The 18,382-nt window shown below is 47.6% G+C and overlaps 1 protein-coding gene across 2 annotated transcripts in view; it reads right to left on the reverse strand.

Annotated features, from left to right (window-relative positions):
* nbeal1 (neurobeachin-like 1) overlaps positions 1-18,382 on the reverse strand; it is a 35,819-nt gene that overhangs the window by 7,119 nt on the left and 10,318 nt on the right. Inside the window, exons 4-39 of one of the 2 annotated variants that reach the window (XM_058615820.1) lie at positions 18,017-18,178; positions 17,784-17,865; positions 17,078-17,205; positions 16,583-16,665; positions 15,400-15,485; positions 14,398-14,767; positions 14,212-14,318; positions 13,155-13,241; positions 11,357-11,440; positions 10,478-10,576; positions 9,815-10,386; positions 9,596-9,728; positions 9,388-9,507; positions 8,962-9,271; positions 8,791-8,876; positions 8,584-8,673; positions 8,329-8,512; positions 8,110-8,243; positions 7,598-7,757; positions 7,129-7,231; positions 6,875-7,034; positions 5,905-6,063; positions 5,626-5,785; positions 5,111-5,199; positions 4,452-5,024; positions 3,588-3,763; positions 3,215-3,503; positions 2,476-2,787; positions 2,257-2,406; positions 1,730-1,887; positions 1,520-1,644; positions 941-1,073; positions 703-851; positions 417-550; positions 235-336; positions 59-154 (exon numbers count right to left, since the gene is read on the reverse strand). In XM_058615820.1, the coding sequence (XP_058471803.1) occupies positions 59-154; positions 235-336; positions 417-550; positions 703-851; positions 941-1,073; positions 1,520-1,644; positions 1,730-1,887; positions 2,257-2,406; positions 2,476-2,787; positions 3,215-3,503; positions 3,588-3,763; positions 4,452-5,024; positions 5,111-5,199; positions 5,626-5,785; positions 5,905-6,063; positions 6,875-7,034; positions 7,129-7,231; positions 7,598-7,757; positions 8,110-8,243; positions 8,329-8,512; positions 8,584-8,673; positions 8,791-8,876; positions 8,962-9,271; positions 9,388-9,507; positions 9,596-9,728; positions 9,815-10,386; positions 10,478-10,576; positions 11,357-11,440; positions 13,155-13,241; positions 14,212-14,318; positions 14,398-14,767; positions 15,400-15,485; positions 16,583-16,665; positions 17,078-17,205; positions 17,784-17,865; positions 18,017-18,178 (6,145 nt within the window). The remainder of the gene's footprint in view (positions 1-58; positions 155-234; positions 337-416; positions 551-702; positions 852-940; positions 1,074-1,519; positions 1,645-1,729; positions 1,888-2,256; positions 2,407-2,475; positions 2,788-3,214; positions 3,504-3,587; positions 3,764-4,451; positions 5,025-5,110; positions 5,200-5,625; positions 5,786-5,904; positions 6,064-6,874; positions 7,035-7,128; positions 7,232-7,597; positions 7,758-8,109; positions 8,244-8,328; positions 8,513-8,583; positions 8,674-8,790; positions 8,877-8,961; positions 9,272-9,387; positions 9,508-9,595; positions 9,729-9,814; positions 10,387-10,477; positions 10,577-11,356; positions 11,441-13,154; positions 13,242-14,211; positions 14,319-14,397; positions 14,768-15,399; positions 15,486-16,582; positions 16,666-17,077; positions 17,206-17,783; positions 17,866-18,016; positions 18,179-18,382) is intronic. The other variant, XM_058615827.1, reaches the window with a different exon arrangement.

The following is an 18,382-nucleotide window of genomic DNA, read 5'->3' on the forward strand; positions in this document are numbered from 1 at the left end:
AGGTCAGTGAGGACGTTTGATAGAGAGACAGCTGCGGCGTTCTCAGAGAAGAACGTACCACCGGGTACTGAGCCAGGTCGTTGTACGTCCGGCCCGCGATCGTGTTCAGCTGCATCAGGTAGTCAAAGTTAGAGATCTCCCGGTTCACCCATTTCTGAGAGGAAGGAGAATAATGTGTCAGCTCCGTTCACCACAATAAAAGTGACACCCTGACACAGGAAGTAGTTTGCTGACCTGCGTGAGTCCCGAGGCTTTGAGCAGCTCCTGCGGCGAGCGCGTTCCGTACAGATTGAGCGATCGCAGCATCAACATGCGGCCGTAGACCTTGTTCCTCGCCTGTTTCACGTCACAGAACTCGTCAGAAACAGGTTTATTTCTTTCATTTCCTCACTTTTGTGGACAGGTGGCGCTCTCACCTCTTTCTTGAAGTTGAGGAAGTAGTTGGTCTGGTCGATGAGGAAGATCTCCAGAGCGGAGCGGCGCAGGTTAAAGCGCCGCAGGTGCACCTCCCGGATCTGAGACAGTGGCCACTTGAAGTCGTGGCCCACACCTTGGAACGAGACGGTGACGAGATTAGATTTAAATAATCCGGCAGTTAATCCAGATTCTCAGCAACATGACACAGAGAATGACAGCAGATTTTGGAATTCTATTCTATTTTCTGTAAATCTTTATCAGGTGGACGTGTGGAGGAAATCTCACCTTCCTCTTTCTCCTGGCTGCTGTCGTAGAAGTAGATGTGCTGCGTGGTGAGCTCCAGGCGTCCGGGCACCACGTCCACCACCGTCACCAGCTCACAGTCTTCAAACAGCACCAGCTTCTCCTTCTGCCCCACCTCCTCTGCTTCAGCCCTGCAGCACACGGACAAAACGAGAGTGTGACCCTGACGGTTCCCGGCGGTTCGCCTGTGTGAGCGTGTGCCGACGTTTGGGTGACTGACTGCGTGTTGGCGGCGGCGGCAACGGGGTCGTCCTCGGGCAGGTCCAGGATGTCGTCGTCCAGGTCGCTGACTTTGACCTGCTTCACCGCCTCCAGCAGCAGAGACTCAGCGTTCACGCGCTGCTGATGAACACCTGAGACCACGAGGAGGAGACATGCGGTCTATCACAGCAGGTTTGCCTCAGACCGGAACTTAATTTGAAGTGGATCCCTGTGTTGACAGCGGTGCTGCAGGTAGCAAGTTTGGTTCGGACTGGACCTTGTACAGTTGAGTTCTAACAGTTTTTGTTTTTGGCAGGACTTTAAATGTGCTGCCCCCTAGTGCCTGCAGAGTTCTAACTCTTCAGATTAAAAATCTTAAATGTCCTCAAATATAATTGACGTTGTTTTAAATCTTGAATTTTAACACTGAAAGTATTTTAAAATCCACACATGTAATTATTCCACTACATATTATTTTTTTAACAACTTCATGAATCATGTTTCACTTAAACATGGTCAGACATGGAGTCGATGCAGCTGCACACACACGTTTTAAAGGATGACGTGTGTGTGTGTGTGTGTGTGTGTGTGTTCTCACCCAGGTTGTCCCTCAGAGCGCTGGCTTCTCTGTGAGGGTCAAAGTTGTAGTTGCGTACAAGCTTCAGTCTCATGCGGGAGAAGTTCTCAGCGCTGGAGACTCTGCAGTGCATCTCGTCCTGCTGCCTGTTAGAAAACACGCGCTCACAGCTCACGTTTACCTCATTTGTTTCTATAAATACAGACGTTCAGAGCGCACACGCAGCCTTACCTGTCGGCCCACGGTCCTCTCTCACACACCAGGCCGCGCCGCGCCGCCTTCCACTGCCTCAGGATGGCGCCGCTGAGGCAGTGATGCTGCTTCAACATGCTGTTGTAGCGGAGGTTCTCCTGGCGTCCTCGGCGAGAGAAGGGCTCCACAAAGTGCTCCTGACGAGGAGGAGGAGGAGGAGGAGGAGGAGGAAGTGATGTCACAGATTAAAAAAAACTAAATCATTCAGGTGGGGGTTCTCAAACACTGGGTCGGGGGCCCACAGATGGGTCACGGGTGATTTTTTTTTTTGGGTCCCAAAACAAATTTTTAATGACTTTCACTCAAGATTTACGTGTATATGTTTTAAATCACATACATAAAAATGTTATTTTGTGATTTGTGTCTGGTCCACATGTAGAAAGTTTGTAAAACTCTGAATTGAGGCATGAATTCATTCATTATTTAAAAAGACTACAGGCAACGTCAGTTCACTGTTTATGGAAGTGGAAGCAAAAATAAAAAAAAATTCGAGTGAGTGAACTCACCTGGAAGCGTATCTTACTCTCGCCGCGCTCCCGCTCTCTCCGGTGCAGACTGACCATGAACGCCTCGTAGCACTCCTTCCAGTACAGAGCCATAGTCTCGTGTCCCTGACTGAACGTCTCAATCTCATACTGCTTCATGTACGGGATTATCTGCGGGGAAACGTCTCAGTGAGTACGAGTCACGGCAGCGGTGAGTCCACCGGGAGAAGAAGGTCTTACGTATTTGTCGAGGTAGACGCGCCACTCGGGCGACTTGCAGTAGAGCTGGAAGTCCTCGAAGAAGGACGGGCTGCCGTTGGTGTCGGGAAGCTGCGGCAGGTGCAGCTCCATGTAGAGGAGACGGTGGACTTTGGACAGCAGCGTCCTCAGCAGAGGGACCAGGAAGGCGTACGTGTCCTCTTCCGCCTGCTCCTGGATGGAGCGGCGCAGGATTCCCTCCACCTTCCCCAGCAGGTAGCAGGCCTCGTCCTGGCTCGACACCTCCTTGGTCTGCAGGATGCCATTGAGCTTGGCCGTTGCCATAGCGCACACCTGAGACACAGGTAAAGAGTTTAGTTTGGGGACCCAAATAAATTCTCCAGTGACCCATCTGTGGGTCCCAACCCAGTGTTAGGAAACCAAATTTGAGCGAGAACAAATCTACAGCCATTTACAGCCATATTTGTCATGAAAAAGCAAATGATTTGTTAAATAACAGAAACAGAATCCATTTTTATTCTAAATCTCAACGTTAAGGCTGGAGGATTCAGAACATTTGCTTAGGGGACCCAAAAAACATCTCCCGTGACCCATCCATGGGTCCCAACCCAGTGTTTGGGAACCAGTTTTTAAAGACGGCAAACTCTCATGACAAAATTAACAAGAGCAAATTTGTACATAAAAAAAAGATCTCCTGTGACCCACAGATGGGCACAGGATCCCGTGTTTGTGAACCCTTTGATGAGGGCGGAGACATCACCTCAGCGTCTTCCTGCGCCATGAAGCCCAGCAGCAGCCTCAGTCCGAGCTGCGACAGCTGGAACCACTGGTCTCCGGCGGAGTACCACACCATGAGGCTGTCCATCAGCGTCACCGTCTCCTCCAGAACCTTCTCCGTCCAGAGTGACGGACTCACCAGGCCCTCGGCCTGCAGGAAGTCCTGCACCATGTGCAGCAGCCGCACCGCGTTCTCCGTGTGCTGGGGCAGCGTGGCGGCCGACGCCTCACGGTTATCGCCCACCGCGCACTCCAACATCCGCTCCATCAGACTGGAGGTTTACCAAAGAGAAGAGAGAGAGGAGATTAGATCTGTGCGCGTCTTTACAGGCCGCTCGGGCCAGCAGGGGGCGTACCTGAGTTTGATGTGGTCGACGGGGAGCAGCAGCTCGTTGCTAGTGCCCAGTTTGGTGAGAGCGGAGAACACCTGACCGCGCTCCAGCCACGCCGAGTCGTCGGACCCTTCCACGCCGCGCCACATCACACACAGCACGATCTCCAGCAGCATACTGCACAGTTCCTCCTCCGTCCTCTAGAGGGCCACACAGAGTCACCGTCGTTACATGAAACCTCAGGCCACATAAATTCATATAAAACATATACACACAAAAAAATCTGAACTGAGGGACCCAAAAAACTCTCCTGTGACCCATCTGTGGGTCCCCACCCAATGTTTGGGAACTTTTCTTTTTATACCGTGACTTGAAATTACGATATAAATTGCGTCAAGAGCAAATTTGCGTGCAATAAAACTTCAAACCACTTAACATCAAGTTAAAATGTCCCCTTTTTTTTAAAAGCAATTAATTAAAATTCATTTTATTAAAAAAATATACACAAAAAAATCTTAACATACAGGTTAGGAAAATTTGGAAAATGTGTTTAGGGACCCAAAAAACTCTCCCGTGACCCATCTGTGGATCCCCACCCAGTGTTTGGGAAGTTTTCTTTTCATTCCGTGACTTGAAATCACGATATAAATTGTATCAAGTTAAAATTTTAAAATTTAAAATTTAAAATTCTAAATGTATTTGAATTTCTAATTAATTCAAATACATTTTATTTAAAGCATATACATAAAAAAAACTTAACTTAAATCTTTAAGAAAATGTGGAAAATTTGTTTAGGGACCTAAAAAAAATCAGTTTTTATTGTGAATTATATTCCATTCCATATCAAAACAAACACTTTTATTTAGAAATTCTGTGAAATACTGTCACCTCAGCGTTGTTGAAGGACTCTCCCAGCGAGATGCTGTCACTGAAGAGGAAACTGTCTTCATTGGCGGCGTCCCGATCTCCGGACATCCCCGGGAAGGGCTTGGACGCCTCCACGGGCGACGGCGTGCTGAGCGCGCTCCCGGGCGTCTGGCTGCCGCTGTCGCCGCCCTCGTACGCCTGCAGGTGCGACAGGTCGAGTGTCAGGCCGCCGGACTTACCCACCACCCAGGGTTTGGCGTGGAGCTGCGGCTCGGCGGACGCGGAGGAAGAGGGCGTGTCCAGGAGCGAGATGACGTCGCCGTTGTCCAGGCTGTCCACGGTGTCGCTGACGCTGACCCGGTCGTCCTCCAGACGCCCGGCGCTGCCCGCGCGCGTCCTCCTCTCCAGCGGCAGCTCCAGGCGGTTGTTGCTGCCGCGGCTCAGCTCCAGGCTGCAGGTGCTGACGGTGTCGGAGCAGCGCGGCGGCACGGAGCCGTCACCACGCAGGTACAGACGCATCAGCGTGTCCTGCCAACACTGCTGCTTTGAGATCTGGACTGCAGCGTCCTGCTGAGACTGAAGCAGCTGGTACACCTGCTCTCACACACACACACACACACACACACAGTTACAAACATGTTAACACGTCAGTATTTCAGGACACAGCAGCGGTTTCTCACCCGTTTGCAGACTATGAGTCGTACAGCAGGTCCAGCCCGGTGTGTGAGCTGCACCAGAGACATCAGGTCCTTGTAGTTCACCACGTGATCTGTAACAATGACACAGACTCACATTGTAACACATGCTGGACGTAAAGTGTACAGGAAACTGATGTTTGTAAACCACTCACGCTCCCACACCAAAGCCCATAGAGAAAATCGGAGTTTTAACGAAGGAGGGACACAGGAGCCGCTGGTCTAGTGCTGCCTCGTATGGTCACTTTGTGTCATTTACATAAATTAAAGTAATGGTGGTTAATAAACATAAAATTGTAGATTTGTGTAGTATTCGTGATTAATCCAATAGTGTTTTATTCATAAACACCATTAACCAGCTTTAAGTCGAGCAGAATTTGACATTTGACTGTGAGAATCTCATCATTTTGTTCCCACAGAACAGGACACAAGCATCTGTTTTACGTCCACAAACATGGACATGATGATGATGATGATGATGATGATGATGGAGGGCTGACCTGTGTGGAGGACCTGGTTGAGGAGACAGCGGACGAGCGTGGGTGTGATGTGGAGCTCAGAGAAGAGCAGCGACAGCCCGGAGTAACCGGCCTCCCTCAGCCTCAGACGCTGCTTGTTCTTCTCGTAGACGCGGTCGCAGCGCAGCATGCGCTCGAACAGCTGGAGAAAAACATGCCACACGTGTGTGTGTGTGTGTGTGTTAATGCGACGACTGAAGAGCTCTTTAAACAGACGTCACAGAGTTCAGAGCGTGAGTCAGTCAGAGGTCGTTGACTGACCTTGAAGACGAGCTCTCGGAGTCGGTCCGAGTGTTTGTTGTTGAGGAGGAGAGCGTAGCAGGAGTCGGCCGCTCCGGGCTCAAAGAGGAGCAGGAAGATCTGGTCCCGGGCCGGACTGCTCTGGAAGAGGCTGAGCAGCAACTCCAGCAGGACACACAGCTGCAACACACACACACACACACACACACACACAGACCACATAAAAAGTGTTAATTTACTCACTACTCAGTCTCAGTCTGTCTCACACCAAACCTCATAGAGAAAACCAGTGATTTTAACATCACACACACACACACACACACACAGGAGTTGTTGATCCACTGCTGCCTCCATCACTAACTTCAAATGTCTTATTTTGTCAAATTTGGCATTAAAAATCCTTTATTTTGATTTACTTCAGTGACACAAAGTGACCACACGAGGCAGCAGCAGACCAGCAGCTCCTGTGTCCCTGCTTCGTTAAAACCGTTTCCTGTTGGAAAAGTCTCACAGTCTCACAGTGAGATAAAGACATTGTAGACTTAAGTTAATGTAGATTTTATTCAGTGAGTCTTTTCTTAAGGGTCTATAATATGTTTTCCCTTAAATATCCCTTTAAATAATCATGTTTAATAAACATAAAATTGTAGATTTGTGGAGGAGGAGGACGATAATCACGTGATTATATTGACCATATGTGAACAGAAGGTGATATACACATATAGATGAGCAGTGTGAGGTGATACATGCAGTGACAGACAGGAGGCGACGTGGCAACAGATTTCCTGTATTAGGTGTGAGTCAAACTTGTTTTTCTTTTTCAAAATATAAGTCAATAGTAGAAGAGGAAATGAGTTTTCCAGCTTCCTGTGCATGTGTGTCATCCTCTTAATGACAAATAATGTGGGTCACACGCTGAAAATAACACCTGGCCTACTCCACATTTCTTCAAATTAAAAACCCCTGCGTCTGCACATCTGACACGTCTGACCTGGTCCTCGTCTCCGATGGCAGCCATGTATCCCAGAATGCTGTGCATCTCCTCCTGCGACATGCCCTTGCTGATGTAGTACTTGACGAGGCCGCAGAGCGACGCGCGGATGGTGCGGACGTCGTCCTCGCTCAGGTCGCTCTCTTTGTTGTTGTTCTTTCTGCAGAGTGGACAGAACACGGCGGGGTCATGTCCTCTGTGTGTGTGTGTGTGTGTGTGTGTGTGTGTGGGGACAGTGGGATATCGAGTCTCACCCGTAATAAAGACGAATGGTGTCCAACAGAAACTGGACGCCATATTTTTTCCTGAACTGTTTCCTGTTGTCTTTGATGACGGTGGACATGTACTGGATATGACCTTTAACAAACACACACACACACACACATCTAACGTTAGACATAGAAGACAGCAGCTTCATCTGTCTGAGATACAACGTTAAATAAGAGGTTAAAAGTAAATTTGAGCCTTTTTAACTGAAACTGTTTGTGTTCTCCCGCTCTTCTTGGGACCAGAATGTGTCTATAATATATAAATATTATATAAATCTAATAATCCTAACCACAAATCATAAAATGTGCGACTAATTTACAGCTACATCTCGTATCATCTTGAACTGGTAAACAACTAATTTTAAACATAAATCTGTGGGTCCCTGACCCAGTGTTTGGGAACCACTGTATTAACTTTGAGTCAGAAGTGGTTCTGGTTCTGTCGCGCTCTCACCGATGCGCAGCGGGAAGTCTCCTCTGCTCCAGATGTTGAAGTTGAAGAGCAGATGTGTGTGAAGCTGCTGCAGCAGAGACGTGTTCTTCTCGTACGTCACCTGCTCGATCAGCAGCTGCACGGCCACCAGCACGCTCACGTCCACCTGACCTGAACACAACTACACACACACACACACACACACACAGCAATTACAGACGTTTATTTATAGAAATGAATTACTATCATGGTTCATTTTCTATTCCAGGGTGTGGTGTCTTTGCTTTGAGCAGCTATTGTCACATCATCTCTGACACTGTAGACTTTCTTTAATCCATGTCCCTGTGGACTTTCCCTGCATGTGGACGTTGACTCAGGGTTTGAAATCGTGAACTGAATAAACTTGTAAACACGGAAAGAGCAAAGACAAGAGTAAAGACACAGAGGAAAGCCCTTTGGTCCACTGTGGTCGTTTTAAAGTGCTTCACAGACAAAGTTGGACGGGATTAGGGATTAAAAACAGAAGCACAGACCTTCTGCAGCAGAGCTCCCAGTGTCGCCACACCATGTGAGTGCAGGAGGTTCTCCTGGTTGATGTGATGTCTCTGCAGGAAGTGCTTCAGCACCAACAGGAAGGTGGCCACCAGGTTCTTCTCCAGACGAGCCTCTGAAACACAACATCCAAACACAGTCGTGTCTCCCGCTCTTTGCTCCGTGTTGTGGTGAAGACGTGATGGAGGGAGAAGACGCACCTGAAGCCCTGTTGGACGGGAGGATGACCCAGTCTCCGTCCGCCGGAGTGGAAACGTCCGGGGTGATGAACTCTGACCCCGCAGCGGGATCGCTGCCGTGCTGGTCCTGATCCGACGTCGTCAGGGACAACTGCTCCAGGACGGGGAAGAGCACGGAGACGCCGCCCACACAGTTGACCATGTCCTAAAAAGACAAATATAAAGTCAATATTCTGTAATTAATGTAATACGACATTAATAATAGGCTCCTCCCACCTTGATGTCCCAGTTGACGACTTTGTTTCCAGTGAGTCGTCCGTGCAGTTTGTTGGGAGACAGATCCAGACAGATGGGATTCTTACAGGCCTGTGATGAGACAAACAGAAACAGATCCAGTTCATTCACTCTCATCCACGACAGGAAACCAAGGATTATGTGGCTGACCCTGAGGGGGCGGGGCCGACACCACAGCGGTCCAATCACCTTGGGCGAGTAGTGTAGCAGCAGTTTGGACGAAACGTCGCCGTGTTCCGACTCCTGGGCTTTTAACGGAGAGATGCAGTTTGGACCTGAGTAAGAGACAAAGAAGAAGAGTGAGGATTGAAGGTGACGGACAAGCGCGTCCGTCCTCCTCTTACGTCACATCCTGTTTACCAGAGCTGCAGATGGCTTTGACGTGGTTGGGCTGCAGCGGCTCGTGGAACACCATGACGCTTCCCAGCTGCCCCTGCAGCGACGTGGGGCTTCCCCACTCGCTGTCCTGCGTCCCCGCCGAGATCAGCTTGGTCACAGACTCGGGTTTCCCGCCCAGCAACCCGCCCCACATCTGCGGTGACAGGATGCTGCCCAGCGAGGAGCGAGTGGTGGGCGTGGTGGCGGAGGAGAATGGGGGGTCGGGAATCTGGGAGGGCGGCGGCGTCGTGGTGCGGTGACCCGCGGAGCCGATGCAGCATAACGTGAATGGCTACGAGTCAAAGAAACAAAACCACTTCACAAAACAGCAACCTTGGTGTCCCACAAGGCTCGACCCTGGGCCCCATTCTTTTCTCAATAAAACAGTCAGTATTGAGTGTGTCTCACCTCTGTCATGGTGGGATACTTAAGGGGAGCAGACAGTTTTTGCTGTCCATCAACATAAATGTAGACGAGGCTCTGACCAAACGGCCTCTTTCCTGGTACGTGAACGACACCGATGCTGTGCTGCAGGAAGACATTCACAAACAAGAGCTACTCACGCCAAACTGCTTTTATTCTCTTTTTCATGTGTCATACCATGTCAGGAACTCACCCAGAGAGAGTCACAGAAGCAGTAGTCGGGCAGCATGACGGTGACATACTCCTTCTTAGTGCAAACGGCCACCACGAGGACACCGGCGGAGCTGATGAAGGCCTCAAACCCCGTTCCTCCCGGGGTGAAAAAGCTGGAGAGCGTAAAAATAAAGCGAGACATGTTGAGAAGGCAGAAACGCCACCACGTTTGGTCAATAAAGGTGTTGTGTCATCTCACCTGTAGAGCTGTTTCCTCTTGTCTTTGCTGGGGGGACCCAACTGATCCTGATCCAGAGACAACCAGGCAAGGAAGCTGAAGGCGGAGCCTGGCCAGCGCTGCACAGTTGGCACAACGATGCCGGCCATGCTGGGCGACAGGTCAAAATACTGCATTGCACTCTCCAGGCCCTGTTTGCGTACCATAGTCAGGAGGGCTCTCAGGGCGGGACCCACATAGGGATGAGCCTGGCTTGACTCTGGCGGCCTGAGGAGGCGCAGGAACCCCAGAAGTTCCCTCGCGCTCAAGGACTGGGAGCCCAGTGAGCCGACCAGCCCCAGCAGGCTCTCGGCACAAGCTCGATGAAGTCGCTCATGGCGTTCCAGGGCGGCTAGCGCTTGCATGACCATGCTGGCGTTGACACAGGTGGCGCGGGTCTGGCGATTAAGGCAGCTGAGGCGGCGGAGCCAATCAGCCGTGAAAAGCTGCAGCTCCGAAGAGTCCAGCTCCGGGAGCCACTGGACCAGCAGCAGCAAGGGTTCCACGTTACTTATGCCCAGGAGACCCACTGAGCTGTGCTCGCCCTCCACCGCCTCAACAAAAACACATGGACAAAGATTCAGTCAACAACAGATATTGTGTATCTGTGAGTCAATAAAGCACTGAAGATACCGTTCTTCTCACCATGTTCATCAGTTCTTTGAGAAGGTGTCGCGATGGTTGGCCCAGTGAGATGAGCACTTCATACAGATGATTGTAACCAATTCTCTCCTTGAACACCTCCTGCAGGAGTGGCACAAATCAGGACTGAATAAATACTAATGGCATCTGTGTAGGTAACATGTCCAAACTACAGGGAGAGATTCACCAGATTTGAAAGTACAGTCCTTGTTTCTTCTAATACTTTTAATACCTGCAGTGTACAGCAAGGCTCAATTCTGGGCCTTATTCTTTTCTCGGTAACTCAAATTGTGAAAATGATTAACCATAGCTATGGTGTAGCACAAGGTTCGATTCTGGGCCCTATTTTTCTCTCTGTGTTATAATTTCGGATTAAGGTTGAACAGATTTTCAAGAACAGCCCCAGAAGCGATACATTAACTTTAGCAAACGCCTCAAAACAATTTTTTTTTCTTCCTTAAAAACGTTCCTTCTCTCATCTATCAAACATCGCTGTGGTGTGCCACAAGTCTCGATTCTGGGCCCTTTTCTTATCGCCTTCAGGTAAAGATTTAGCTTTTTTTACAGTACAGTACCAAAAATGACTCTTGGTTAACTTCTCCAACAACATTTTTTTTTAACCCTCTCTCATCTATAAACCATCGCTGTGGTGTACCACAAGGCTCGATTCTTGGCCCTATGGAATGGGATACTATCGACTTTAGTTGACCCATCAAAAGACTTTTTTTCTTCCTTAAAAGGCCGCTTCCCTTTTTCTCATTGATAAAATGTTCTTGTGGCGTACCACAAGGCTTAATTCCAGGCCCCATCATTTTCAGTATTTACAGACATAGTATAAACATTGATAAACATTGAAAATGTTGTATCTATGGCCATTGTTACCTTTGCAGCCGGTGATTTGTGCATCACTACTGTCAGGGCTTTGATGGTGGCTACAGCGAGGGAGTCAAGTCGCCCCTGAAACACCTGAAGAACAATCAGACCGGTGAGATACTGGTAACCACGACAACAACAAGGTGAATCTCCTGTTATTCCAGGTGGATGTTATCACACAATTTAAAGCCACGTTCATGAACATGGTTTATGATGCTATGATAGACTTATTTAAGGCCACATGCGTCACAGTTGGAGGAGGAGGAAACTTAATGCCTCTGCGTTTGATTCATTTAGAAAATGTGAGTAAAATCATTGTTTCTGCTGCAGGAGAAGCTGACATCAAAGCTTCTACTGCAGATCATCAGGTTAAAATTCATCTTTCTGCTCCAGGTAAAACAAACAAACAAAAAAACCAGGGTGACGATGTAGCTGAAGCAGGAAGCTGTTAGGGTTTGGTCAAAAACAAGTCAAAGTAAATAAAAACCACCCGCTCCTCACACAGATCAACACAAACAGACTCTTTATATCCTCACACAGAGAAGAGCATGCAACCCATAACACAAACAAACAAACACACACATCCCTGTTCAGCAACTCTGTCCTGCTCAGGACCGACACATGCTGGATCACTGAGCCCGTGTGGGTCAGAACCCGCTGGAGAGGGACTGTGGCCAAACACAATCAAAACACTCGGATCATCACCTCAGACCAAGTGAACTCTGTGAGAACACACACACCAGGACAAGGTGAGAGCATTCCAGTGGAGCCCAGGGTACACCGCAGAAAACCAGGACAATGAAGGGCAGGGTGAAGGGTGGGGAGTGGGCGTGGCCTCTCCACAGCAAAAACACATTAAAGTCTACTTCTGTAGTTTTTGTTTTGGTGAAAACAAACTTAAAGCAGCTGCAGCGTGGCTTCAGAGCTGCTGCAGCATCAGGTTACAGCCGCTCTGAGGCCACACTGCTGTCTGTCTGTGTGTATGTGTGTGTGTGTTCACATAATCCACATCAACACACAGATTAAACCTCATAAAGGCTCAGTGTGTGTGGGAAGAACAAAGGGCAGTCTGAAAGGTGACCTTTCTGTGGCACACGGGACGATTCACTCCGCCGACGATTCACACGACCAGAGAAAAAGACTTTTAAAGTAACAAGAGCAACCGATAATTCAGCGTCCTGCCAGGCTCCGCCCCTCCACCTGAGGTTAATAATCTCAATGTGGATATTTTCCTGGTGAAATTAAGATTATTTTTTACGACTTCTGACTCGAGTGGATCACGCGAGTTATCAGAAACTCACGTTGGCCATTTTTGTAGTTTTATGACAGCCTGGATCATTGAGAGGAAACTGAAGTTTTTTCAAAATAAAGTTATTTAAAAGTGTAAAAGAAGTAGAATTCATAAAATTAAGATAAAGTGCCTAATATTCAATACTTTTTCACACTTTTCAAAATGAGTACCTACAAACTCAAAATTACAAAACAGCAATATTCAAAACACCTGTTGCATTATTTTAATGTATTTAAGACAATTTAAGGCATTAAAATCGAAATGACTATAAACACACCACGATTCTCTAATCTCTTCGTCTACAAGATAACATAAGTACAGCGCCACCGTGTGTCTGAATGTGAGAGTGTGTGAGGAGCATGTGTGATGCTGTGGAGAGGCCTCCAGCTCCAGGTGGAAGGGAAGGGAAGGGGGCGTGGCAGCAGCAGAGGGTGAGGGAGGGGCAGGGAGGTGATTGATGAGTGTCGGTGGGGAGGGAGGGAGGGGGCGTGGTCTGTGTTTTTATCTCGGCGGTACCTGAGTGTCCCTCTCTGCTGTCAGTAACCTGTTGTTGGTTAAATCTTTCTGGTCCTTGTCTGCCGCCGTGCACCTCGCGTTAACCAGCTGACACACACACACACACACACAACAGGCAACAGTGTCAACATGTGGGGGAGAGAAGAGGGGAGACAGGAGGGGAGAGAGAGAGAGGGAGGGAGAGGGAGGGTGCAGGTTGTCAGTGAAGGACAGGGGGAGCGGTTAGAAGCCGTGACCTTCACAGAGGTCACTGTGAGGAGGCATGTTGGTGATCCAGCCTTGCTGTGGAGAGGTAAACATGCAATGTCGGGGGGGGGGAAAAAGCTCCTTTCCACACTTTACTGCAGGTCATAACATTTCATTTCATTTCTCTTGCCTTATTTTTACCAAAAACATACATTTTAACTAGAAAAACACACATTTAACCAAGAATAAGATGGAAGCCGGTTCCCCTGCGTCCACTTTCTTGAACTTTGTTTTCAAGCTTTTTTAAGCAATTCCTTCAATTTATTTAATAACCATGAACTTTCTTCCAACAACAGAATGTATGTGCAGGATTTCGGGTGTTATTATGAATTCTGTCCAATGTTTTGATTATGTGATTCTTTTAAAGCTATTTTCCAAACTAAACATGACTTTACCAATGGACCACACTTAGATGTGACTTTGAACGACTTTGAATTAGATGTCAGCAGACAAATATTAACATAAAACACATGATTGACCAATTATATTATATATCTGCTCTCCAGTAAACTAACACTGATAAAAACATAAAGATTTTTAATAAAAGAGGATAAACAGAAAGAAATATGCTGTTAATATGACTTATTTGTGTCATAGTGACACGAAAATACCTGTAAACCTTTACTTTGATTGTTATAATTTATATTTTAGTGGTGTAAGAATTTTTCATATAATTCAAATCAGCCTGAAGCTGCACAGTACTACATCAAACTGTAAAAACCACAATATTCTTGTGTTATCGGATGAATAAAGTGGTGTCATACTGGTATAATGGTGGAGGACAGGTGTGTGTGTGTGTGTGTGTGGTTACCTTGCTGTTCTGCAGCAGTCGAGTCAGATGCTCGAAACAGTTGCTGTTGAGGAAAATGGCTTGTAGAACAGGTCTGTCTGAGCACAGGAACATGTCCCTGATCGTGTCTGAGGCAGAACAACACAAGTCACACACCGGCTTCATTCTACAGAATTAATGATTCAAAAACTTAAAGTTAAACTCTACCGAGCATGTGCACTTGCAGCGCCACAAAGCGACTCTCCCAGTGTCGCCCCAGCGTCGGCACTCGCCCCTTAGCCTGCTGCTGCTGCTGCTGCTGTCGAGCAGCGACCACGGCCGCCGGGTCCGAGTTGAGCAGCTTAAAGTAGTTTTCCAGCACCGAGGCGATTTCCACCTGCCGCTGGTCAGAGCTGGACGCCAGCAGACGCTGCACCACCTCGCGCAGGCAGCCCAGAGTCAGCAGGGCCTTCCTGTCGGGGGCCTCGCTGTCCCAGTCCTCGCCCTCGTCGGAGGGGCAGCTTCCCATGGAGCAGTCGGCGAGCACTCGCATCAGCACCTCCATGGTGGCAGGAGAGATGGCGAGCAAGGCGTTCTTCTGCCCGGCGACAAAAGGTGTGATGGAGCACACAGAGAAAACAATAAGAAGTGAGTGATCTGAGGGCACATGCTGTGGTAAACCTCATAAAATCCACTCACTCTCCCACACCAAAGCCCAGAGAGAAAATCAGTGATTTAAGCTCGCGGGGACACAGGAGCTGCTGGTCTACTGCTGCCTCGTGTGGTCACTTTGTGTCACTGAAGCAAGTCGAAATTAAATATTTCAAAAGCCGTAATCAAAAAAATAAGACATGTGAACCGAGTGAAGGAGGCAGCAGTGGATCAACAACTCCTGTGTGTGTGAGACGTTAAAATCCCTGATTTTCTCTATGGGCTTTGGTGTGGGAGAGTGAGTGGTTTACAAATGTCAGTTTCCTGTTGTAAAGTGTGTCTCACAGTGAGATAAAGACATAAAGAAGTTCTGAGGACATCGTAGACTTTAGTTGATGGAGATTTTACCAAGTTAAACTTATATTAAGTGGCTAAAATCAGTTTTACCTGGTGTTTTTCTTGTGCTTTGTGTCAACGTCTAATATAAAACCTGAACTATGAACTTTAACATGTAAAAAACATTCATATCTGCATTATAAATATTATAAATACTGGACTTTAAGGCAGATAAACATTTACCTGATCACCTGCTACGATGGCTCCAAACAAGTGCAGCAAGCAGCATTTTAGACTCTCCTTCAGGTGCTCGCTCTCCTGGAAGCACTCTGAGACACACACACACACACACACACACACACAGACACACACAGCATCAGTTTGATCTGTAGATATGCAAACACACAGCCACGCCTCGCTATGTTGTCGCCTGTATTTTTATCAATACACAAAGGACAGACGGACACGGACACACACACACACAGAGGTCCTGTCATTAACCTCTGGCTCTCGGTGGTCATCGTCATCCATTAACTCATCTGTCAACACATGTGATGGTCTCTGACGTGTCCCCTTCATACCACAACACCGCTTCTTCTCTCTTTACATACTTGGTCTTTGCATAAAACACACACACACACACAGAGAGATACCAGTGTGTTAGGTCTGGGCCTTGGTCGTTGTTATCTTTAGTGTCAAACCGCAGCCGCACACAGAGACAGGAGAGGTTTGTTTAAAATGGCCACGGTGTCAGACTCTCTTCACTATCACTTCATCTGGAGAACACGGACACAAAGAGCGGACTGACCCGGACGCAGAGAGGAACGAGGAGGAGGAGGAGGAGGAGGAGGAGGAGGAGGAGAGCAACTGGAGGCATCTGAATCCACATCAAACAGTTTAAACATATACGTTCACAGGCGCTGTTGTTTACTCTGAAACCTGTCGGAGTTTCACAAACTCTGACAGCGTTTTACCTTCATCGTTTGTCCCGTTTCCTCTGTGAACCTCCAGCCTCATATCAATAAGTCACTCGGTGCGTTTACATGCATGTAAAAAGTCTGACTTTAGTCAGACTAAGACAATAATTACGTTTACTTAATGTGGCATAAACACGTTAGTCCGACTAAAGTCAGACTAAGATACGTGGTTAATGTGATTCATAGTCTGATTAGTCCTGCATGTGCTGTATACACTTAGTCAGACTTCTTCTCCCATAAACTGATTCAACACACACAAGCTTATAGAGAGCTACAGCGCCACCTACAGAGGCGCAGTCACACAGACAAAAAAATCTATCTTGTCCTCCGCACGTAAACTCAGACTCTACGTTTTCCGACTGTCTGTCTTAGTCAGACTACGACCTTAGTTTGACTAAACTGTCACTGTCGTGTGTGTGTGCGTGCGTGTGTGTGTGTGTGTGTCTTACGGTAAAAGAAGGGGACAAACTCGACGGTTAGCGGAGCAGCTTTGTACTTCTGTCTGTTCCTCTCCACTGTTCCCAGCTGCTCCCTGACCACACACACACACACACACACACACACACACAGGAGAGAAGCGTAAATATAAACACAAACACGACAACAACTTACTTCTTCTATTTCTGAGCCTCTTAAATCATCTTTATCTTTGTCATTTCTTCAAAGGTTTTCTGTAAAAACATGTTTGATGAACGCTGTAGTACATATGTCAGGCCTGTAGGTGGCACTGCTACAAATACATAAACCAAAATCAGAGAAGAAACGGAGAAAGAATGAAGAAAGTCGGACGACTAAGGAAAGAGAATCAAGGGTTTCTCTTCTTCTTCATCAGGATGTACACCAAGAAAGTTCTTCAATAAGATATTTTCCTGATCATAAATCTCTCTGTCTGCTAAGATAATTGATTAAGTTCGGCTGTTGTTGTTGTTGTTGTTGTTGTTTACCCGCAGGTTCGATGCCTCCAGTTGCGGTACGGGTCGTAGAGGCTTTCGCAGAACGCCAGCGCGTGGCGTACAAACTCCTCGGCCTGACTCTGGTCTGCCATCTCCTTCTCTTTGGTCTTGCTCTTGAGCTGCAGTGACACAGACACACACACACACACACACTTAGTGTCACATTTAAATAATAACTGCATCATGTATAAAGTAAGGATAGAGCAAATGACGACCTTATTTGTGGTGCATCTACCACAGTTTTTGAAATTTAACGAGGTTTCCTGAATGCATCTCTCGTTTTTTGGCGCTTATGACACAGTGTTTGTCAGTGGATTAAAGCCCCGCCCCCATTACCATACGTATTTATAAAAAAACAACATTGTTGTGAACAGATTTAATTGGCTTTTTTCAGGAAAAAGTGATATTTTACACATGCTAATTAGTAAAAATGTGACATGTTGCCAAATAATGTTACAAAATGAAAATGAACAATTATGTGGCCAAAAAAACAGAGTAGTGTTAAAAAATATGGCACTAATGTTGCGAAAACTTACAAAAACTCGGTATGATGGAAAATAGATACGAAATAATGGTGGACAAATGTGAAAATAATGGAACTAATCCTAATCTGCAATTTACTGTGTTCAGGTTATTTTGTATTCTTCTGTTATCTTGTAATAAAGTGCAAGAAAAAAGGGGGAGGAGTCTGTCAGACCTGCTGAATGTAGAGCGTTGTCATGGTGATGATGTGATTGATGTAAGAGCAGGTGCCAATCTCCTCCACGTTGGACAGGTTCCTAACAGAAAACACACAAGACACAAATCTACAGTTCAGCGTTTATCTGTGTGTGTGTGTGTGTGTGTGTGTGTGTGTGTGTGTGTGCGTGTGCGTGTGTGCGTGTGTGCGTGCGTGTGTGCGTGCGTGCGTGCGTGTGCGTGTGCGCTGACCTGCAGATGATGATGAGGAACTTGAGCAGCAGCAGAGCCAGGTTCTGCTGCTCCGGCTCCAGGCCGTCAGACGCCTTCTGGACACACTGCAGCAGCTGGTGGCGTAAAACCTGCAGGATGTTGTCGGGGAGGAGGGTCAACACCGGGGGGAGCTCTTCTGGCCTGGAGACACAATTTCAACCAACAGAGCAAGATGAACAGAGGCATCTGTAAGTCCACGATATCTACAGACCATGTTCACGTCTTTATCTCAGTGTGAGACACACTTTTCCAACAGGAATCTGAAGTGACTCTCCCACACCAAAGCCCATAGAGAAAATCAGTGATTTCAGCTCGTGGGGACACAGGAGCTGCTGGTCTACTGCT

The sequence above is a fragment of the Solea solea genome, chromosome 2 (genome assembly GCF_958295425.1).
Source record: "Solea solea chromosome 2, fSolSol10.1, whole genome shotgun sequence".
In the NCBI taxonomy this organism is placed as follows: domain Eukaryota; kingdom Metazoa; phylum Chordata; class Actinopteri; order Pleuronectiformes; family Soleidae; genus Solea; species Solea solea.